Here is a 25,261-nt window from a genome sequence, read left to right as displayed (position 1 = left end):
ACAGTGCAGCGATCTAATGGCTGTCTGGTTTGTGCACCACAGCTTAGCTCGTGTTTTCCAAAAACAAGATACAGAAACTAGGCCAGGATTCAAGAGATGAAAAGCACCACAAATAGCACACAGGATAAATGAAATGCACCAAAGTTCACATAGTTCAAACCTTTTTTTCCAGTAGAACCTTGTTTATTTTAACTCCTCAGAGACAGAAGTTATTCAGAGAAAGTATTTGATACGAAAGAAAATATAGAAATCACTGATTAGAATCTGTGAAATATACAACACAAAAGCATGTGTATTGTGCATTCTAATTTAAAGTTCATATGTATCAACACTGCTTACGTTATATGGACAAATTACATAGTCTGTATATCCATATGAAATTGTATTTTAAGATAAATTAAAGTACGTAGGTCTGTTTTTATGTCTCCAAAAGACGGTGAGCTTTTAGCCGTGCTGTGAGAAGGTTATAGGCCAGCATCCGACATAAACCTTATGACATGGTCAACATAACAAATACTGAGTGTCAACTACGATTAAACCCTCGGGTTAAATCCTTAGTGTGTCCTGTCATTCGAAAGAAACATTTTCATATCACTTTATTATCATGTGATTTGTCGACTAATATTGAATGTATTAAAAGAGATTATGGTTGCATTAGAGGATTAGAGGTCTTTTAAGGAACCAGGAATGAATGCAGTGACCTCCACATCCATCCATACACACACATACATACATTCATACAGATAATTCACACCAACCACGTCATATATGAAAGAGATTACAATGTCATTTACAGAATTGTAGTACAAAACAATCCATTTCTCTCTCATCTATCCATTCATCCACACATGCATGCATTTTTCTGCTGATTGGTTCAAGGGCCTGTCTGTGTGACAGAAAAAGGTTGATCCTGGGGCCAGAGCAGGAGAGGAATGCCAAGCATGGGTTTAAGCTGTAAGGTAACATCTATGTCAAAAGCCTCATCGAGTGTAAGACTAAATCTCTGAGTTGGGCCGGGCTGCGCAGGTCTTGAGTAGGAACTACCCAGACAATCTAACATGAACACATCCAGCGTGGTCCACAGGAGCCAGTCTGACATGTGACTGGCTGCGACACCTCAAGGTCAAAGGTCAATACAGATTTTCAGCAAATCTGAGCAGGCACGGCATGAACTTATATCCAGGGAGGGGAGGGGGCACGGCTTGGCCTCCAACCCTTACCCGTTAAGACCCTTGAAGTTTTTTACCCTGACCTAGACTTGACTCCTTCATCTGGGATGTTAGCTATACTAATTACTGCCTGATAGCCGCCTGGTGCCAAACGCAATTCACTTCCCCCCAGTTCTTCTAGACTTTGCTCCAACAGCTGGTGCCAACCTCACTTAGCGCTCATGAAGTGTTTCAAACACAAAGTGCGAGCCCCCAACTTCCACTCTGCTCCTGGCAATCTACCTCTTTTGTTTAGGGTTTTGTTATCTGGCCACATGTTGCTCAGAGGGCAAGGTTGGGGGCAAAGGGGAGCTGCACTATGTAACATCAGAGGGTCAGCTGGCATGCACTCTGAGAGAAAAAAAGCATTTCATAAGCCAAACAAAAGGGGATTAAAATGGCGGAATTTGCACCTCTGAGTACTGACCCCACCTTTTTGCATCTCAATAAGACAAACATCTACTCTGCCACTAGAGAGTCGGTTAGGATCTGAACGAGGGGAAAGGTGGGGTGGAGGTAGCTGTAAGCTGTGACAGAGCCACAGCGCAGTCAGGTGACTTGGGCTCAAGGATGGGGAACGGGACTCGCCTTTAGTTAGGAGGCTCAATTTATTTCCTCTATGCCCTGAGGCCCGCCTGTCCAACCTTGTGGCGCCCTCCATTACCTGATCTGCATGTCTGCCACTTGAGCCTTAGATCCTCTTCTCTGCCCTCTGGGCCACTTCCAAATCTCATGGCAACAGCTGGTCATATCTGGGAACCCAGAACAGGCCCAGATCAATGTAAGTTTGTCTGTGATTATCAGTGTGTGGGTGTATATGTGTGGTGTGGGCCTGTGTCTTTGGGGGTGTATCACTAAGTGTGTCTACATGTGTAGGGCTATCTCTGAGCATGTCTGTGCACATGTGAAGCTGTGAGCATACAGGCAGTGTGTGTGTGTGTGTGTGTGTATGCAAACAAGTGGCCTGTCTATGTTGATTAGATAGGAGGTGAGCCCTGCAGTAGGCGGACATACTGGCTGACCAGCACACAGATGCAAAGACAGGGGGGAAGGCAGGAGTGGTGTTTTTCCGCTGGCTCTGTAGTTTAGCCCTAAGAGGTCCATGGAGGTGATAACAAGACTGTCTCTAGGTCACCCAGATAACACGCCTGTACGCACAGCATTCCTCTTCTTGGGAGGATGTACACACAAGTGTAGGTAAGTATGTGTATGTGCAGGAATGCATGCACACATATCTTCAAGTATAAAGGTACTAACACCATACAACTATGCTCAACATGATGTGTCACAGATGACACAGTAAGAGGGCCTCTGGGAATAGTTTGAGCGCAAAAGGATGGACAGAAACAGACTACCAAGATATAATCACAGATGATTAGACAGAACATTAATATTAGAATTTCACAATATATACATCATGCACACCAAACCCTAAATGAATTTCCTTTTTGTCAGTCATCTTAATGAACAAGACCACTTAGGACAAATTCATATGGGGAAAACCGGGGACTTAGACAATTGAGATAGACATAAAAAGCAATTAGACCGCTTAAAATCAAGGCAATGGCTTACAGAGGGTTTGGTTCAGTGATAAAACCAATCCACATAGTTGCACACTGAGGAAAACATAACACACTGCACATTATGACACATTTATTGCCCCATTGCTTAGACTCAGTGCTAGACTATTTTCAGTGCTGAAAAGTCAGCTGACACACAGGTCAAAGGTCATCCTGTGCTGCCCAGAGCAGTGACAGGCCAGCAATGGTCAGAGGATGTTGGTGGATAAACAAGAGAAGCAGGAAAAGAGGGTTCAGGATTAAGAGCAATAGCATCAGTGAGAGATCAGCGCAGCCTATCTCATTACTCCCAGGCACAATAAGCACAACAACTCTCCAAACACTTTATAATTGCTGCTTCCTAGGCCACAAACAAGCTGTGTTTATTACCCCTTTCTACTCCTTGGTGCTTTCAATGAAAAAAAAAAAAATTATCTTCTAATTGCCACATTTTTCACGGGCGGTTTGTCTCCTGTCCTGTAGATTGCTTGTTAATAAAGTTTTTATCTGTCAACATGAAGCACAGTGGAGGATCCAAGGTCACTGCTGCATATTCAAAACCTCCCTGGTTGTGGAATCTACCATTACTTTCGTTTACATAATTATATATATAAGATGTAATTTCCTTTTCTCAGAAAAAAAGACAAATAAACATTATAATTTGTGGCTGATTATGACTCAAGGACTTTCAAGGATGATTTTTTTTCTTTCATTTTCCAATCATCTCTTTGGCAATTATGTGCATTCCAGATATATTTTCACAGCTTCCATGTTTGTTCTTTTTGGCTGGACCACAACAGTGGGGCCAGCTCTATAAATGCAAAAGTCCTTCCCTGACTGGCTGACTGACTCACTGAGTGACTGACTGAGGCCAACCAATGGCGTAACTTCATCAGTCGCCTCCGCGAGTGTCGCCACTTCTTGTATCTGTCATTTCAAATTAAAAGCCCTCTAGCGTTTACACGGCCCAGCCATATACTAGGTTTTGTCCTAGTCTTGTTTTATTTCATAACAATCATATTAAACGTGCATTTAATTATAACCTTATCATGAAGTAGAGAAGAGAGGGGGTCAAATTGTTGCAACAATAAATCAAAAAGGTTTAACTAAACACAAGCTGACTTTTAACTAACAGAATAAGAAAAAAGTCTAAACCCTTTGCTCACACATACAGTGCACACAGACAAACACACTGACATATTAAATTGACTGGCTTTTCCAGATGTTGGATCACAGCATGTGTTCTTCAGAGCAGCTGGGCATACAGTATGTGTGTGTGTGCTTGTGTGTGTATTAATTATCTGCTAAACCAAATGAACTGGCCTCATGAACCCATAACAATAACAGTCTCCATTAAAAAATAAATGTATAACAAGCACAACAGAGCACAATGCAAGATCAGTAGAATAACAAAACTGTAACTTGCACCTACAGTAATTTCAGTTAATACACACTTCTGGGAGCCACAATCAAAAAATCAAATTAAAAGTGAGTAAAAAAAAACTGTTTGCACCACAATATAATCACCACATATGTATTTAGAGTCATTTACAAATTGTTCACCACTGTAGGTCAAAAGAGTACTCTACCGATTTAGCATTGCCCTCCTATAATGTTGTTGGGCTCAGAACCAGAGACATCTTTTTTATTCCATGCAGTCTTCTTCCTTGTCAAAACCTGCTGCCTACATTACAATGCAACTCGACCCCTTCCATTTGACTGTATTGTGTTATGTTAGAGGCGCTAATGTAGCTTTGAGCCACTAGCCTCCAATAATAATAATAATAATAATAATAATAATAACAACAAAGTGAAACTAGGACCATGTTTGGAAGGCATGAAAAATAAATACTGGCAGTTGGTTCAATGTTAAAAATCAAAAATGTCTTAACAGATTTAACTATATAAATGGAGTCACAGTAAAAGAATTGGAACATCTTGCTAAATAAAACTGCAAAGACGTATTTGTGGGTTTGTCTCCCATTTCATTTCAATAAATATATTATTTATAGTCAAATTATATATATTCATGTTCTTCCCCCTGAATAAAAATGCTGTGGAGCAATGAATAAGGTTTTCTTTCTTTTTTTTTTTTGAGTAGCTTGAACTTATAAGGATTTATGGTGACACTCTCATATGATTACTCAATAGATTAACCTCTACCTGCGCTAATCTACTTTATCCCATCAGCTAAATTCACCTAGTGGCAGCGCCGGTGAGGAATACTACATCCACAACATATACAATATCTAATCTATCTATCTATCTATCTAGACTAAAATAGGATTATGAATTTCAGAAGTAATACATGCATGAGTTAATGGAAATTAAATGTAAAAAAACAAAACGGAACAAAAAACCTCCACCAATGGGGAGCAAAAGTGGAGCTATTAAAGTGTAAGGTTTTCCTGTTTGCCTTGGCTATCCTCTCATCTTCCCACAGACAAGGTCAATGCCAATAATGATGATAAGTATCATCAGAGGAGTGTTGCTGCATGGATAACATCACTGTGACACTTGTTGGGTGGCAACTTATGCCTTGTTAATGAGGGCACAGTGATACTGGGAGACTATGGGATGAAGGTGATTGCTAAGAGTTATAATGCTAGCAGTGGTTAGGATTTGCTGTGCCCCACTGGGGCTTATTGGATTAATTCCACCCCAGGAATTGCACCTAAAACCTACAGCCACAAGAACCCAGCATGTTATTATGTGTTTCCTGCTTTTTGACTATACCACAAGGCAAATTGGGGAAAAGTAGCTAGAATCCCTTACAATCACTGACAATCAAAAATACACTGTCTGTCATTTTTCATCCTCATCTTTACACTTGACCTGTTGGTGCCGCAGCTATCAAATGTGGTATATGCACGGTTTGTGTGTTCTTTTTCTAAGTAGTTCGCCACATGTCGAGGTCAGGGGTAAAGGCTCGGCGGATTAGAGCCTATATCAACTCAATGAGAAGAGGCCATATGGGCAAATGAGATCCATGTCTTTGAAGCACTAATCTGGGGATGCCCTCTGAGTGACCAGGGATGGACACTACCCACAGCAGCTAAGAGGCTAGGGGATTCGAAAGCAGTCTGTGGCCTGCTCTACTGTACCCTGTACGTTAGCTCCCCCATCTGACCCTGAGTTCTCAAGAGAGGAAAGAACCAGGCCTTGAACATGTAAGAAGATTTAAAAAAATATCAGAGTAAACAAATACAGTGTTACATGCAACTGTATTTTTTCCATTCATCCAAGATTTACACAGACTGAAATTTCCAATATGTAACATGAAGTATACATAAAGTAACATTTATTTCTCAAATGTTTCAACAATCCTCCCTTTTGTCCAAACCTTATAATTTGCATCAGGGTAAGAAAGTATATCCTCAACTCACACATAAGTAGGATTCAAGTCAAAGCATTTAAAATATAATGGCCAAAGTACTGTATACTGTACATACAGATGTGTTTACAGCAAAATGACTTCAACAGAAAAAAATACATAGTTATTAATGGAGTGTTGAGTAAAATGCTTTGTGTTTGCCCCATGGCAAAACCAAGTTTATAAAAAGAAACATAAATAAAGCAGTAGGAGGTATGGCATGAGAAAAAATAAGAGATAAAAAAAGAAGGGAGGAGGGGGGGTATTTATTACAGATTCTGTCCCAGTGATTGGCTGTGAGGCGGGTAGCGGAAGGACAAATGGACAAATCTGAGGAGCTAATAAGAGTGAATACGGAACGGCCCTCATGGGCAAATCTGGCACTAAGATGATAATGAGATTATAAAACCCCACTATATTGCAGCAAATTGTATAAGTGTTTCATTGAACCTTGTTGAACTTTCATTTATGCATGCCAGGCTCTTTCCCTTTTTGTCTCTCCCTTTTCTTCTTTTCCCCGGGATGATGGGTAGAGTATGAGAAAGGAGAAGAGGATAAAATGCCTCCTGGATAGAGTTTACCTAATACAGAGGTGAACTGAAGACCACAGACGGGGCTTTCCAGACAGGCTTCTAGTTAGCATAATCACAATAGCCTAAACTGTTAAAGCAATAGTGCTCTGTATGTGAGATGTGATTATAAATTATACTTCACATCTTATCAGCAACACTCATACACATATCATGTATTACATTTATTAAATATCTATGGCAAGTAGTAAGTAGTAATTAAGTAGTAAGTATTAAATATACTTGATAGCCAACATTTACAAAACGTATGTATTTGGATTTATTTACATGAGCTTTGATATTTTTAAGTGCAATTAACTGAACCAATTTTAACAATGCCATGTTAAGTGTGGCTGAAATGAAAAGAACTACAGTGTTACAAAATTTAATTGTAAACTGTAATCTAACCACGACCCATCTAACCAATGTAACCATGTTGAAAAGTGGGCAAAATTTTTAAAAAGAACATTTTAAAAAGTTGGAAAGCCACTGCTGTTCATTCTTTGTCGCTGAGCAACCAGTTCCCATTAAATTTTAAATAAATAAATAAATAAGCAAAAATATTAAGAAAAGGGGAGGGGGGGGGGGGAGATTCGGAGACAAGATGAAATGACAAGTTCAAAAGCTTACACGACATTTTTTCTATAAAACATTTCAGATTTTCACACTCTAGACTTGTTGTTCTCTGTTCTTCACTTGAATGTAAGTCATCTGAGATTATGGATCATGACAGTTAATCAGTGTAATGACTGATTAATTTAAATTGTTTTTGTGTATGTAATGTCATTGTTGTTGCGTTATAATATTTTTTCTGTTGAATGGATGTTAAAAAATTAAGACACATTGGTCTCAAATACTACACAACATTTGCAATTAACCACAGCTACTGCTAATGAAAATAATAATGTATGAAAAATAATATTGTGATTACTGCCACTAATTATAAATCAATTACTGAAGCAATATCTTCACATAACTCAAATCAGTTCTAAAGACAAGCTAATGCAGCACTTTAAACTTTTTATGAACCTCACATCACTGCTGAAGAATTACAGTGTTTAACTTTGACAAGCTTGTACAATTATTAGCTTGACATATTGATCAACTTCATTTCCTCCTGTTTGCCTGCTAAGACAAACAAATAGCAACACCCTTGTCTTGGACCTGTAGCAAGGGCTTGTCTATTGACTATGTCGGCATATCTTTGATGATTCTGATCTGGGGGAAGATACAAGTCTGACAGAAAGCAAAGCACTGGAATTGATCAATAAACAGGGACAGTCCTCTAGAATTGAATCAAAGAATTGAATCAAAGTGGTCAAGTCTTTGATTCAAAGGAAATGTCCCTGAGAGAAGGCAACCTACATGACGGAACAGATTGCCCTGTCACCACGGGACAATACTGTGACCTGATAATCGACTGTGGGCAGTGTTGCATTTAAGACACAAAATGGAGACTTGGCAGAGGAATCCAACAAGGTTGGGTCATGTTTAGTGATGATAGTTGCTGTAAAAGTACCTAATGTTAGGACATTTCCATTAGGAATAACGCACTCCTGTGCTCTGAAAACTGTTTAAGCACAGTATCTTGGGCATATTTTGGTAAAAATACCAAAAAAGGGGGTGGGTGTGATAAGCCTTTTTTGTTCTTGTGTTATATATATAATATATAAAAAGCTATAAGCTATTTTATAATATATAAAAAACTAATCAAGAAGAGACACCCTGCAATCCCAATCCCAGACGAGGGAAAAGAGAGGAAGGGAGTAGAGGAGGGTAGCTGATGGGTGACACCCTTTTCAGAAAAGTAATATGACTGTTTTTTCCTCAACTTAAAATCCTGTGACAAATTCTCACAAGATGGCACAACACAATGATCTAAAAGTTGTGGAACAGAGGAGGAGATCAAACCTACAATGATGATCTGGCAGCCAGCCATATACACTATGCCGACAGAGTTCCATACCAGGCCAACAGTCAATCGGTAGTCAGATTCTTCCAATCAGGACTCCAGACTCACCTACTTATTTAAACAGTCCAATCACAGATGACGACAAGAATATTCCAGTACACACCACCAGCAGATACATTCTTACAATAAGCCATGGTCATAATAGATGCAGCATTTTTTTTTCTCCAGAGCATCATTCATGAGAAAAATCAAAACTAAAATGCAAAACACAATATTTCTGCCACGGCCTTTATCATTTCATATAACCACCTCATCAAAAATCTATGCACACTTGAGGCCAAAGTGAAATATGAATGGCATTGCATTCATATTCTTTTCAAGAAGTCGTCTGCATGTCTCAAGCATTAACTCTGAGGATATTCTTCATTTATGCTGAAATGTGTGTCTAAGCCTGTTTTCACGCATTAAATAAAGAATCACATTCACACATCTTTATTCGCAGTTTATTTAACTTAAGTATTAAGTTTTAAGTTGGAAAACTGTTTTCCTTTCTTCCAGCTGTCATGCCCTAAAATTTCTTCATCCTCACCTGCAACATTTCAACAATTCCAAATCAGATTCCAGAAAATCCATACGTATAAAAACAAAAAACGCACATTTAGAGGGAAGATATTCTGTACAGTCGACACTATCCTTTGCTCATATCCCCTGTTTACCTCTTATACACCAGACTGTTGATAATGAGCCAATGTATCACTCCAGGCAAGGCAGCTGAGAGTTAAAGACATTGCAATCCATATTTTCACAGAAGAGTCTTAGCTCTTTTTCACATGTGCTTCACCATATAAACTATATATGTTTGTGCACTGATGTTCCTTAGCATTCAACACCATCGCATCAACATCATGTTGAGAGTTGGACCACCAAAAAACTGATATTTTTGCCTCACCCCTAAACAATTACTGTTTTTACCCTTTACCCTTCTGGTTCTCCCTGAGCAGGCATGGGAACTTGCCACAGGGATTGGAAGGAGAAGAGATGTCTGGCCATTATTTTAAGTGATTTCATACATTTCTCCACAAAATTCAAGCAGACATGTTTGGTATCTTTGGAAACATTGGGATTTATTTTCAAATAGAATATAAAATAGAGTTCTGAGGGTTTGAACAATGTTTGGCTGTACAGCATAAGTTTGCAATAACTGGGGTTCAAGAGGTAAAGCCTCCTTCTTGTAATATGGCACTAAAGAAAAAGACATCATCAGAGAATTTCATTGTGTGACACTGGGTATTAAAAATGTCTTGTAGATGGAAACATTACAAAGTGTATTAATCACACACTCAGCCCCCCCCAAAAAAACTCCATTATAAGTTGGTATTCTGATCATAAGACTGTAGTTTATATCAAAGTACTATCACAAATCAAACTAAATTATTGTTCAATCTCACAAATCAGCATTTTATTACTAGTTCCTGACTGACACACCAATTCCAGGCATCATTAGTCTTTGGTGTCAGCATTTTCCACTTTATTATGATATGGCTTGAGACTAGTGTGACCCAGACAATAGGCTGAACCAACCTCAGTGAATCCAGGTCAAAGGTTAGGGTCCGGTTCACCAGAGTTTACCTGTCTATTTCCTGCTACACTAGAGCAACGTGTGCCAGTTGGACTAGGAAAACACTGAATCACATTTGTGAAAACACAGACACACACACAGACACACTTTTCATGTGATCTTCCATTGAGGCAGCGGACTTCCACATTACCAAGCTGAAAAAACAGCAGTTAGAGGGGATGAGGTTAATTTGAGTGAGCCTGAGTTTCCTCTTGGAGTAAGTCATCACACAAACATCAATCAGACAGTGTATGTGTGTGTGTGTGTGTGTGTGTGTGTGTGTGTGTGTGGTGAAGGGGTGTCGACAGCTAGAGGTGTTTCACGGTCAGCAGTGCATGGATCAGGGAGGTAAGGGTAACAGTCTAGTCAAACCTACAGCAGGACAGAGCACATTCGCAATCAGGCCGTGAACGTTGTCCGTGTGTGGGGGTGCGTGTATGTGTGTATTGTATGAGCGCTTTGTGCCAGTCTGTCTGCGCTCTTTTGTGTCTCTGTGGTATCTTGCTACATTAATAACACTGAGCCACAGACATATAAGCCTTAGGTAAAGAAGAAAGGCAGAGTGACCTCACATGTCATTGCACAGGAATTATTTCTCATTTCTATGACAATATTGCGTCATTTTTTTCAGCCTACCCCCTACCATTTCCATAAAAGATATAAAAATCAAGAAATTCTTTCAACAAAATCCACCCCTTTAATTATGGAAAACCTTGTAAGTAAGGGAGAAAGGTGGGCGCATCAAAAAATTACATATACAGTAGTGGCGTATTTATGTAGTGAACGGAAATGAAAGTGAGTCTCCTTCTGCAGTCCATTAGGGTTAATTACAGCCTTATGTTGGGATGCTTGTAACAGAACAGGGTTGGTAATTAAAGTACAGGTAAGACATTAACTTACTTTTGTTAGCCATTAATCAGTGTTTACCTTCAGAGAGCTCTCCCTTTGTAATTAATAATCAGCTTGGACAATGAGTAATCACCCAACAGGAAGTTGTGTGTGCATGTGTGTGTGCTCATGTACAAGTGTGTGTGCTACTGGAAAAGTGGGTTTTCCCACATTTGAAATAGCATCTTTACTGATCAAACCACCAATCAACCATCTCACCAAAAACAAGTCAATAAACTAAGCAAAAATAAGAGAGGAGACCATACAAGAAAAATCACTGTAAGACTGGGTTTTTCCCTCTCTCTTCATCCATCTATTCCTGGTCACTCTCATTCTTTTTCACTTCCTCCCGTCTTGCATTTATCCTTCCCTTGGCATCAAAATGGCAGTAAAGGTTTGGAATGATTACATCTTGGGAAGGCCTAAGCAACCCCACTTAACCACCACCCCACTCCCCAACTTATTTCTCTGTCAGCCTTACAGCTACTCCACCACATACACAAAGGGAGCATTTCCAGCAAGAGATTGGTTCCACTTTATCTGCATATTTAGCCTGTGTTCGGCATGCTCCTAACTGATAAAATTCTACTAGTGTGCTAGGCCACTGCCAAACGCCAGAGCAGTGACCTTCTTGGGGGAACAAATTCCTTTTGAAAGACAGGGAAAAGAGAATCGCCTGGAAGGAAGAAAGATTGAGACAAAAAAAAAAAGAAAGGGAGGATAGTCAGTCAAATACGGTGGGATTGGATCCAGGTTTCATCGCATTTAAAACAAGAAATGGAGATGTTAGCAGACACCCCCGCTACGTGTTATTCTCCACCCCTCTCTGGGCACTTCCAGCCCTGTCAATGTGCCATGCCGGCGTTGCTTCACAGATGATTAGGAATAACAGACAAGCTCTGCCTCCACGTCTCCCTACCTCCTTCTGCCAAGAGTCTACCAGCATGGAGAACACAATCATCATGTCATCACTGCACCACACAGGGAGGCAGGATGCAAGCGGAGGAGGGGAGAGGCAGATGTATAGGCAAAGTCAGAAACAGAGAGAGTATGGAGAAAGAAAGGAACAGATGCAGAGACAGAAAAAGAGCAACGACAAGACTTGTCCTTCAACCCGTTTTCCCATCAGGCTGCCTGACCAGTCCCAGTGCCCATGTCTAAGCAGTCCAATACTTTGTTAGCCATCAGACATCTTAGTGTGTGTGTGCGTCTGATCACATGCCATTCTCCACAGTAGCTCTGTCGCCCCAGGCCTGGCTCTGTCTGGCTCCACACAAGAGCCGTGGGTCACACTCTGATATGTGTGTCTACATATGTGCATGATGTGCGTGCATGACAACAAGGATTCAGTGGTGTTCCCTGTTGCTGAGACACTTCATGGTCAACCCTGATTACCCCCACCTACACATATAAAAACATACTCTTTCCATAGCAACCCAGACAAGAGCAGTCATGGCAGGAGAAGAGGTGACTGTCGGGAGCTGTATGTGTGTTGATTGAAGTGCTCGGCCACGATGCCCTGACAGCCTTCCCTCAACCTTCTCTCAACCTCGTCACCTCTGTTGCTCTGCTGTGACTCCCACCACAATAGCCACTGCCTGTGAACCTGCCAGGCTGCCAAGGACACAAAGACGACCGAGTCAACCTTTGACATCAGAAGCTTCCACCAAAAGACCAGAGACAAGCTGAGTTGGCGGCTCTGTTAACAGGCCAGGGACACATCTTGTCAGCTTGGTTGAAGTAGCTAAAGTCAATAGAGCACAAGTCAACAGTGCATACATACAGATGGACGCTATATCAAATGGGTCTGTGTTACGACAATGTCAGGCATACCAAGAGTTTCAAAAAGTAGACCTTGATATCTTGGCTCAAAGGTTGCTGTCTTTTGACCTGAAGCAGTCACTGAGAAGAGACATAAAACATCAAGGTAAAAACTGACATTTGAACATGAAATACAGTATGGTTTTTGTATTGAAGGCTAGCTGACATTTCAAGGAGCTGATTCACTGGTAGATGCGAGGCCACCCACCCACACAGCTCCATGTGGAACATGGTGTTTTATTGGCCAAGAAAAGATAGCAGTGTTAGAGATTTATTCACAGACATGTGGAGCATGTGTAAGATGACCTATACATTCACCATGATGTCACTAAGGGGCTATGGATACAATAAAACACAATGTTGCCATGCAGGACCCATAGAGTGATGATGGAAAGGTGTGATGAGACAAGATGTTAGAATGTGAGTGTGCAAGTAGTTTACACATGTAACAAGAGTAAAAACAGGTGCTTTTAATACTGATGATGGACATATTATTTACTGATTTAAAGATCTCTACAAGGCTTGACTTCCCTTTTGTATCCGTGTGTGTGCATGCTCGCATGTGTGTCACTCTTCAAACAACACTGCAATCATCATCTCTTATCAACGGTCATGTTGAGGATTACAGCTTTCATCCCTAATCCTACATTAAGGACACATTCTCATGATGGCCGTGACATCATCAAGGCCAGTCAACCACAGAGAGGGCACAGGGACAGGAAGCCAAACACCACAGGAGAGGATTAATGAATATAGGAGACAGAGTAGATGATGAAAAAGAGAGAGAGAGAGGGTGCGACAAAGAAGATGAAAATAGATACAAAATCAAACAGCACATTTCGGTAGTGTGTGTGAGAGAGCCTCTGTTTCTTTGTCTATTTGTGTTTCAAGATAATCTGCCCCTGCTTCAGTTTCTCTGACAATGATCTCTCTCAATCAGCCCTACTAAGACCTCCAAGCTGCCCAACACCCACGACCATGTTAAGAACAAATACTGTCAACGTACACACCACCGTGCACTGACTGAACCTTGATAATCTGCACGTGTGCACTGCTATAAGCCATTGACAAACACATATATAGAGTGCCATACATACTGCATATATTGTATCATTTATTAAGGTGAATTAAACACTGGGGAACCTATTTCTATTTTGCACATCAGTCATTTAGGCAGCTTGAGCTCTTCAATCAAAATAATTGCACTTACCTGCACTGGCACATTCTGGTACCATCCTTGTTAGCTGTTTTTAACAGTTTCAAGTTTGTATATTGTATCTAACTTACTCTCATCTGTGATTACAGATATAGTAGATAATAAAACTTTAACTTTAAATTTTACCTTCAATGAGTTTTACTCATATTTTTAGTCTATGTTTCCCCTTTGATAGTTGAATAAACTGTTGTAGTTGAATAACTGTTTTGACCTATACGTAGTGTGGCTACACTTTGTTGTTCTATACAGTAGTTTTGAAATTGTAATTGAAAACTGAAAGTGATCACAATTATACTCTAAAATATAGAGTCATAATGTTATCACTGTTGGAGTTTGTTTATGCACAGTAGATTTGATACCTGCAGAGACTCGGGGGCAGTCTGGCAGCATGGGATCCAGCGGTGTGTCCAGGGGCTCTGGACTCGATACCCAGTTGCAACAATGCTGTAAGGAGATGAAAAAAGAAGACTGATGAAACTCCGAGGACAGATTTCTATCAATAGCTATTTGTTGTTTCTACAAAAAACATAGATTACTTTTACACACACTACTCATGTATGTACTCATGGAGGGTCTGTATATAATGAATATGCAGCAACCCACATCCTCCACTATCACTTCCACAAACACAGTAAAATATATGCTCAAAGTTGGAATAATAAGGGATGACATCTTATGAAAAAAAAAATTGTGGCTTCAGAAGTATAATTTTTATACTTTAATAGAAATTAAGCATGTTGAATCAAAATTGAGATATAAGAAAAAAAGAAGAAACGTGGCGAAAGAAAGGGAGAAGGAAGAGAAAATGGAGAGGCAAGAAGACAAAGAAGAAGGGGACAGGTGTTGAAGACAAGAGGAGGGACAGTAGTGAGAAAGAGGTGTGTGTATGTGTGTGTATGTGTGTGTGGCAGAGCGAGGGGGGAGAGAAAGAGGAAGAGAGAGAGAGAGAGAGAAAAAGAGAGAGAGAGAGAGAGAAAGAAAGACAGGAACAAGCAATTAAAAGCTCTGTGACATGCTGCCCAGACAGCTTGGCGTTTGTTTGTGGTGGAGAGCTGAGGCCTTCTACCATGGTGGATCAGTGGGTGCCCTGGGGGAGGGTGTCTGCCCAGCTTGCTGACCCATAACCCCCTGCAGACACCCCTAGTCCTCTCAAACCCCCTGTGGTTGACAACTCTACTGTCAGAAAAAGGAGAAGACCTCTTTATCTGTGTTTTGCTGTCTTCATCTTCCTTCGGATTGTCTGTGTGGCGTTCCCTTATTCTACCTACTGGGTTAAATCAAATGTAGTAGGGTTAAACCCCAGGTATCATTAATAGGCTCTACCAATACCAAACTAAAAAACAACTCACTTTTCCCATGCTTTGAGTTTTTATTCTCTGGGTCAGCAGATGGCAACATATCAAAGTGTGTTTTTCCTTGTTTGACCGTGCAATGTGGATTGGTATGCTGTGGCTTGTAAGGTTAGTACAAAAACAAGAGAAAGGGGAGAGAGAAAGAGGGAGGCTGAGAAGGAATGCTTGGAGAAGACGTTCCCCAGATAAGATAAAAGTTCAATAGAAGAAAGAGAAAATGTAAAGAGATTAGAATGTGCAGCTGGCGTCCTTCTGAATCACTGCTTATCTGCCCTTGTTTACTTTCACCCTAGCCCCCTGACAGCCATTACAGTGTTGTGCATGCTTGTGTGTGTGGGTCAGTGGCTGCATTGCGGGGGGTCTCCAATAAAGATGGGTAGCGTTGTGAACCCTCAGGACTCAAATACTCACACAAACGTGCACGTGTGCGTACGTGCTTTCACATTTTTGCCCTCAGTGAACCTGACTCTCAAGGCCCTGGCAGAGAAGGGACTGGATAGACAAACCTGTGAACCATCTCGCACTTCAGCTTCTCCAACAAATTCACATACAATACACATACTACATACATGCAAAGATCCTGGGTCACATCACATGCCCTCTTATCTATCATCCCTGAAGTATCCCCCCTCCACACACAAGCACACAAAATCCTGTGCATGCAGACACACTCATCACTGATAGCATATGTATGCTAGTGTATACATGTGTTCTGTTCTGCTGTATGAATATGAATAGGCACAGAGGGAAACTGAATATAGCTGATGCCTAATTGAGCCCCTCTTGCTTGTTGCCTTTTTGTCTACATAAGTTTCTGATGCTACGTCCAAGCAAATGTCTTTTGTTACTGTCTGCTCGACATGTACTGCATCTTCTTTTGTCCCACAGTGATTTATTTACTGTAAGCTTATATAGAAATATAAAAACTCACTGTGAAAGATGATTATAATAAAACATCTGGCCCATGTATGCAAATCCCTAGCAAATGTCAACAAGCAACACAAAATGCAGTTGGGAAATGTGCACATGACGGCCTGTGATTAAAATAAAGCTCGGCTCATGTGTGATCCGTTCTTATCCAATCAAAGGAAATAAAAATGAACTTAAGAACAAACTAGATCTGCCCCTCGAATATAAGAAATGCTCCCTTTCTCTCTTCATCCATATTTCAGTTCTTCAGCCTTGTCAATCACAAGTGCTAGCAATCGTAGGGGGTATAGCATAGGAAGAGTCAAAGAGGTTGAAGAAAGATCGGCTGAGAGATGAAGAAGAATGGAGTGAGGGAGGAAGGGGGGTTAGTGTTGGGGGAAGATGACAAGTCATCGGTAAACAGTAGCATATTGTGTATTTTTAGATCCTTTGCCTTGCCCTAGATGTGCTCTCCTCTGAGCCTGGGCTTGAGGGCAGAGCGGTGTAGAGCGGCACAGAAGCAGTGGGGCTCCTTGACTGCTACATCAAGTGTCTCATTGTATCTTCTTTAATTCATTCAGTCTGTCTGGAGGAAGATGTCAGCTGGGCTGTGGAGCAGTGGGCTGAAGGCAGCTGGAGAGAGGGGAAGGAGGCGAGTCTTTCAAAGGGCCCCCCTCCCTCCCCCTTCACCTCTACCATCACCACCAATGGAGGCAGGGAGGTCGGGGTTTGAATAGATTTGTCAAGGCAACAGCACACATGTGCACACAAACTCTTGCATAAATGCACACACACATACACATAGCACACGGCCCCAGTGCTGTGGGAGACCGCAGGCATAACAGCAGTCACATAAAGGCAAGGCCTGCTGGCTGGGATTAGAGAAGGGCGATGTGACAAAAGGATGGCACATCACATCGGCTGTCTCTGACGCATAGCATCATCACTTCAAGCAGCTTGTCCGCCGATCAATGGCGCCATTGAACTAAAGGCAGACAGAGAAACAAACATGTAAACAGATTTGACTCTCCACCCACCTCTGCTGCTCTGTGCATATGTGTGTGTGTTTGGATTATGCTGGATATGTACACATACATGAACCCGTGCAAACACAACAAGACACACTGTTGCACAGTATATTTTATTTCTCTTAAATCCCATTACCAATATTACTCAGACACAAAGTTCCAAAGGATCCCCTACGTGGTGAGTAAGAGGCTGTGACTAAGCGCTAAAGCTAACTACTGAGCTAATAGCATGATCTTAGAGTGTGAATGGCGAACAGGTGTCTGCTCTACCCCTCTACCTGTGAGGGATGTTTTTACGCCTTCTCTGTCATGTGTATATGTGTGTGTTTGAGTGGTGTGTGTGTGTGTGTGTGTGTGTGTGATCTGCCACCTGCTGCCTTCTGCAAGTCAGAGTGGATGCCAGCCTGCCTCTTTCACATAAACAACACACACATGCGCACATGCACACACACACATGCGTGTACGCACACGCATACACACACACACACAAAGTAATGGACACAAAACACTGCACTCAGCTGATGGCAGAGTGATCTAATGGAGCTTCCATAACGACCAAAAAGGTCTCTCATACAGTAGGTGTCCATATCCACTACACAGAAAGTGTCACAGGAAGACACACACAAAGCCTTAAAAGGAGGATGTACTCCCTTTACCCTCCTTCCAAATCCTGCATTAAAAAAAACGTAGAATGAAAACAAGTAAAATGTGCTCTAAACACCATAAACTTCCAGAAGAAAAAGTGGTGAAATAATGAATTAAGTTACACAATTATCTTGTTTTTTTTATTTTGATAAGACACTGTTGTATTGCTGAGTTGAATGCAAAGATTAAACAAAAATATGTAGTGTGTATACACTGCAATTGTATGTAATTGTCTCCATCCAATGGTAAAACAGTATTTCTATCTCATAAGCACACAGGACTGAGTCCCATGATAGAAAGTCTGTGCTAAGTGTATAAAAGTCTCCTAAACCATAACACACATGACAGCCAGCAAACTAACTTCTCAGAAAGTAGTCCTGAGTATCAATTCTTGCTCACTCTCTCTATGTCTGTCTCTCTCCTACCTCCTCCAGTTGCTGTATAATCTCTATGGATTAGGATGGTTTATTCATGACCATAGTGTACTCTGTATGTATGTGTGTGCACAAGTGTATCTGTGTGTGTGTGTATGTGTGTGTGTGTATGTGTGTGTGTGTGTGTGTGTGCTCTGGGCAGGCCACTAGAGTGTGACAGCAGGCCAGCACAGTGACAGGAGACACCTTGGAGACTGTGACAGGCTGCCAGCTGTACACCATCATTCGCATTTCTCTCCCTCACTCACTTCTCCTCACTATGCTACTCATCTATCTCCACATACATCTCTTCATCTCCTCTCCTCCATCTGTATTCAGTCCATTCACATCCTACCTGTCTTTTTGTTTTTCTTTTCCACGGCTCTACCCTGTGCTTTCTCGGCGGCAGTCAACAGGATTTAAATAATTGAATGTTTCTCATACTTTATTTCTTTGCTTATTTCTTTTTCTGTCTCAGTCAATGGAAGAGTCTTTATATCTCTTTCTCTGCCTATCCCCTTTCCATCCTCTTTTCTCTCACCTTCACCCTGTATTTCGTCTCTCTTGGCAGTGATGTCAGTTGCCCCTTGTCTGACCCATTTGGTCTATATAACCTGGCCCAGCAGGCGCTGATCTCTAAATCCCATCCCCTCTTTTTTACTCTCCTCTTCCCATCGCTCCATCCTACCAACCAGCGACCTCTTGAACCCCAGAGGGAGGGAATTATCTCTGTCCGAGGAGAACAGAGCAGTGCGCTGCTGGGGTACCCCGACCTCACATGCACCCACTCGTACGGGCACCCATATTTATACACCACCCAGGGCATTATTCAGGTTCATTGCTAGCTCCCCTCTGTGATGTGTAGCACCATCTGTGCTGTCCTTCCTGTGTGTGTGTGTATCACAGTGTGTGATGCTAGTGTTGTTTACATTGAAGATCCAGCTGTGTATGGGTTATTGATATAGATGTCCTTTACAAAGGAGCAGTATATGCATCTACTGTCGGGGTCTGTGTGTCTTCATGTGCGTGTATGTTTTGCACTGCACCAACAAGTGAAGATTGTGGACTGTGTGATCACTCAAAGCCAAACAACAGAAAAGTGAGCCAATGATAGAAACACATAGATCAGGCCAGAGCCATGGGATTAGCATATTGGGTGGAACACAAAGGGACTCTGACCTTTTAGTGGAACCACTGCACACACGCAGTATTGGTTTCTAATGTAAATGCCGAGGACAGATTAGATTTTGGATTCACCTCAATCCTCGTGCTGACCCAGGGCTTGTTAACTAGCACTGCACTGCCATCCATGCCCAGAAGCCAGTAATGTGATAAAATACTAAATTTGAGCAACAAAATTGAGGTTACCAGTTTCTAAACATGACACATGATTGTAGTTAGCTTTCCTCCTCAATGTTGACATATCCAATAGTAATGTATATCTCACCATTTGGCAATTATCTACAGAATTTATCATTAGTAGTGGTCTTCATCTGATGCTAAATTAGAAGAGACAATAAAAGGTCAAAACAACATTTGTTAAAACATTGTCATTTTTTTGTTGTTAAATAAAATGTATGCAATGATTAACATAAGGAATCATTGATCCCTGAGAGAAATATATTAAGTATAAACATTGCTTTGGAATTAGCAACAAGTAATGAGTACTTTTTGTAAAGGTAGTGCTAATTATTGTTAGTAAGACAGAGAATTATGGATAGAAGAAAGAAAAAAAAACAATGCTGCACAAACAGTGAGTGTCTACACATCTTCCAAAAAGCTTTCTGTGCCATTGAACAGGGCATAGCATGGTAGAGGTGTGCCACTGTCTCTTCTAGAAAAAAATCCCTTTAATTAGGCAGGCTCCTCTCTTAATTCAGCCAAAAAAGGACTGTGGGTTAATGAGTACGAGAGAGAGTGATTCCTTGCCTGTCCCCTTCCTCCTACTGGACAAAGAAGGTTATTTCAGATTTATTGTTCTGGGTAATCATCACAAATAGAAAATCACTTAACATTCCAATTATGCTCTGTCCCACACATCCCTTAGATGGATCAAAAATAGGAAATGCCAGACAAGGAGAAGGGGGCCAGCGCAACCTTGAATCCCCACCCCTCAAACTAACATACACACATTCACAGATAAGTAACACGCACTTGAGCACACAAACCAAACACACACACACACGAAATGGGAGAGGACAAAAATAGCAAAAACAAAAGGCATGGGATATAAAAGAGGATATAATACAAATAAAGGTATGGTGTGTGTGTGTGTATGTGTGTGTGTCTGTGTGTGTGAGTGTGTGCATGACATTTGCATCTCTGGCTCTCAAGCAGCTCTGGTCTTGGCTGGTCCTCATCTGTATGTGCATACTGAGTGAGCCCAGGTGCTGCGTATGGCGCAGAGGTCACACCAGAAAGGGCAAGTGCTAAAATGAAACTAACACAAATGCACAAGTGCACGTGCATTCTATCTCACACGCTTACCCACAAGCACATATAAACACACTTACACACACATATATCCAGCCACATACACACACCAGTGAGGGTTAACTGTCTCAGTTATTCATTGACATGCACCCAGGAAGAAAGAGTGGGGGCTGATAAAAAAGACAGAGAGGAAAAACATGCAAACAATGGTTCTCTATGACTTCTAAGGCTAGCTGTTGGTCAGGATGTAGGTCAGCAGGGTTGTACAGGGAAAAAACTGAGAAAAGCACAATCTGAGAGACCTCAGCTCACCACTGGGTGAATTTACATGATGAGATAGGAGCCCAGGAAAAGCCCATTGTACATTTTATAGCATCTTTGTTTGTTTTCAGTGTGTGTGTGTTTGAGTGTGTATGGCTACTTCACCTGCTGCATCCAGTCCTGTGTGCCTTTGCTGGTCTCCTGTAGCCAGATGTTGTGAGCCGAGTCAGTCAGAGCCACAGCACACACTCTGTTCTTCACCTGCATTTCCCTCTGATTCATCTGCCATAAAAAGCAAATCAAATTCATGTTAATCACCCTTCTAGCATGTTAATGATACACACTTACTGTTGGGATGGGCACTGTTTGTGTCAGAGACACATGGGCGACTATAATAACCTCTTTAGAAAAGAAAATCTTTTTGCATTGTACAGATGTGAATGTAATTATTTTATTATGACAAACCCACTGTGTAAGTAGATACTTTCCTCGTAAAAATTTCTTTCCCCAACACACACTGTCAGCCTACCCCTCAGACCATGATAGCAATGGCCCAGTGGACAGTTTTGAAACCGGTGGACACAGATTCAACCTGGTGTATAGCATATGTTATAAAGTGAAATATGAAAGAGCTGCTCCACCACAGCGTGTCCTTGTCACGTACTGTGCAAATGTCCTTTCCTGTGCACGTTCAAATACCTTGGTCCCCATTCTTAATACCCTTTCCCTTCACATGTCATAGAGAATGTGGCGTCCGCAGGCCCGTCTTCCTATTCCCTTCTGAATGTCAACGCCGAGGAAAATGTCACACAAAGGACTTGTTACTGCACTACAATAGACTTCCCACACCGCTGGTCCCACCCCAAGGAGTACTGTAGCCAGGCCTTGGGAATGAGCCATTTCACTGTGTTTCACTTCAAGATAAAACAGGAAGAAAAGAGCACAGGACTTGCAACAATAGGTTAACAATCACTTAATCTATACGTTTAGTAAGGGTGGGAAAAAGATTGGCGGACTGAGGACGGGCATAGCGCTGCAGAATAGCTCTAAATTTGGTGATTACCTGGTCATGTACATACACATGATGCTACGTCAAACATACTGAATTTTAACCACAAAGGTTTAAAGGTTCATCGTAAGTGTCATCTTGAGGGAGGTAACACTTCACAGTATCCTGGACTACTGGACTTCTTTCGCTTAAAATTGTCCTGGTGTTTATGATTTTGGAATAAGACTACCACTACAGTGGAAGATGTAGGTAATGTGATACTAAGCCAGGAATTGGAATTTCAGGCCTTAATTGGTGCTTGCATGTTAGTACGCTATTAATATTGGACTATAAATGTGCCAGTGTAATAAAACAATATGGTGCTGAGGCCTGAGTACAAAGCTAGAGTTTGGGCTTGCATATAGGGTTTAAGCTGACAGTATGAATCTGAGTCTGACACTCAGACTGGGGCTAAAGCTGGGGCAATCACAGAGGCCAGGTCTGGCTGGCTGGCTGTACATCAAAATGACGGTGGGCATTTGAATACATCCTCCCTTGCCCAGCCAAATTAAAGTGGGAGTGTATAGAGATAAATTGAATCTATTAAAGCACTAAGGACTCATACATCATTCAGCTGATAAGGCTTCCACTGGAGTGTCTTCACCAGAGTGGAGGATAGAGCAGACTGAGAAGGGAGGTACAACCATGAATGTAAAGAAAAAAATGCACAACTGTAGAGACAGACAACAAAAGAAGACAGAGTGTGCACATGTATGCACACATTTGCTCCCTCACACAAAATCCTACGATCACACACACACACACACACAGATACACACTCCGCTCTGTACTCCCTCCTCATCCACGCTTGGTTGAAAAGCTTTCCTCTGGCAGAACTGGGCCCGTGGGAGTAGAAAAGTCAACCTTTTAAAACTGGAGGTGTCAGTCAAGGTCCTATTTTCTGGCACTAGCCAAATGGGCCAGTCCCTAAGTATAGGGGCTGCAAGCAGAGGCCAGGAAACAGGAGACAGTGGACTGACTGCCCATGGAAAACGCTAAGTACATGACTTCAATCCAGTCAAAAACATCGCCCAAGCCCTGACAGAAAACTCAACATTTTTCCACTGTCGAAGTGGATAAATGGGTCTCTACTTGCTCTTATTGTGTGCCCCTTAAAAAACATCTGAATCCATTTTATTTTTGATGGAAAACTTAAATGTACTTTTAAAAGTACAAGAAATTTGGTCGGTAGGGTTCACTGTATATCTCTGGTATACCAAAACTGTAACTGAACTATAGTAAAGTTTGTAACTAGTGTTTTGTAAACTGTATTTGCCAAACTGACATTAATGATAGGTTGTTTGTCCTTTTTTTAAAAAAAATAATTTCGACGTGCCACCTTTAACACTAAGCACTAATGAAATAACAAATGGTATGCAGATAGATGGAAGCAAGAACATAGAACAAAAACACTAACAAAGACAACCAGAGAAAGTGTGTGTGTGTCTGCTTTTGTGGGGTATACATGCACGGATGTATGCATATGTGTGTAGAAATGAATGTGAGCAGATATGAGAGCAATGCAGAACACACAAGCAGTGAAGAAGCATGTGAATGACAGACAGCGGTTAGAAAAAGATAAAGGCATGTACAAAGAAAAAGGCACAGCTGGTAAGGTGGGAGTGAAGCTCGGCTGTAGATGGTGCTGATGGATGCGTCTGGAACTTAAATACTGGACTTAAGTATTTAGACAGTGCATGATTAATCTTGTGTGGACAGGCAGACTGTCTCATCAAGCAGACAGATGAATGGAGAAAAAATTGGATAACAAGACCTTTGGAAATCCTAAAGCAGTTGTTCAAATTGATTGGACTCAGCACCTCTAGCTGCTTTGTGGTATATAAAAACAAGTTTCCCGAGCAAAATTTCATCGGTTTGAAATAAAACAAACCTCTTTGTTTCCGCCCTTCTCTAACCAACTTTAAAGTTTCACTGTAATTTTCTATTCACAGATACTTACACAGTGTCATTATTTGCTGAAATGAGAAGGGAAAATAAATCAGGAACTCTCACTAAAAAAAGTCTGTTTTCCTCATGATGCCTCAACTGAAGATTAAAGACCAAAGGACTCCATCTCCCAACACTGGCTATATCAATCACTCCTCCTGACAGCTGTCACTGCCGCAATGCCTACACACATATAGTTGGCTGTGGTAACAGTTGGGGTAATAGGCTGACAAATTATGACTCCAGGAGAGAGTGCTCTATGCAGTGTGGCCCTCAACCACAATGATTTTGACACCACTGGGTCTCATGTTTTACAAGCCACAATGACAACTGTGGTTAGCTGCATGTTGAAAGCTAAATCTAAGCATGTCTGTGTCTTCTGCTAGGTGGGTGATACTTATGGGGGAACTTACAAACCAGTTAAACCCATAAAGCCACATGCTCCCATGTGAATAGAGATGTAAGCTGTCTTATCCTATGACTCATCATGTTATAATTTTTACACTATGTTAGACTGCAAGTTAGTGTTAGCCATCTTTATCCAGAATGTTAAATGTGCTAATCCACTATGTAACTGCAGACTGTAGCTTTAACAAGGCAACAGGCCAGCTGTTGTGATCAGTCTTCTATCGGACAGGGAAAAGGAAGAGAAACGTGGAAATACTTGTTGAGCTAAAACGAGCACACAGATGTTGAGACATTTGCAGCTGCATATGCAGAATAAAGTTCGGGTGGGGTTGGATATGGAGGGGGGGTTTGAGTGTAAAAAGAAAGAGGAGTAGAAAGGCAGAAGGTTTTAGGTGGTAGTCAGATGAACGGGTATCAAAACAGGTCGATTAGGAGGATAAAGGAAGGAACTGAGAAAAAACAAGACAGATGACAGGCTGACGTGCACAACAAAAATATTTATGAATACTTTATTAATCCCCATGAGGAAAATTCTCTTTTCCCTTGGCCCACTTCACAGCTAGGTCAGAACACAGGGTCAGCTTCAGAACAGCATCCCTGCAGCAAGTGGTCTTTCGCTGTCTTACTAAAACATAAGTGGAAGCTTAAGCTTA

General features: G+C 41.4%; 1 protein-coding gene across 3 annotated transcripts in view; it reads right to left on the bottom strand.

Moving 5' to 3' along the window:
- The window catches only part of fam172a (family with sequence similarity 172 member A), a 151,688-nt gene that overhangs the window by 32,517 nt on the left and 93,910 nt on the right, over positions 1–25,261 (bottom strand). For 2 of the 3 annotated variants that reach the window (XM_044369283.1, XM_044369290.1), the window contains 2 exons: positions 21,371–21,487; positions 14,524–14,608 (listed from right to left, as the gene is read on the bottom strand). In XM_044369283.1, coding sequence (XP_044225218.1) covers positions 14,524–14,608; positions 21,371–21,487 — 202 coding nt within the window. Of the gene's footprint in view, positions 1–14,520; positions 14,609–15,927; positions 17,411–21,370; positions 21,488–25,261 lie in introns of those variants that run through there. The other variant, XR_006406618.1, reaches the window with a different exon arrangement.

This window comes from Thunnus albacares, chromosome 2 (genome assembly GCF_914725855.1).
Source record: "Thunnus albacares chromosome 2, fThuAlb1.1, whole genome shotgun sequence".
Classification (NCBI taxonomy): Eukaryota; Metazoa; Chordata; class Actinopteri; order Scombriformes; family Scombridae; genus Thunnus; species Thunnus albacares.
The sequence above is the reverse complement of the archived record's forward strand: the minus strand, read 5'-3'. Positions and strand labels throughout refer to the sequence as shown.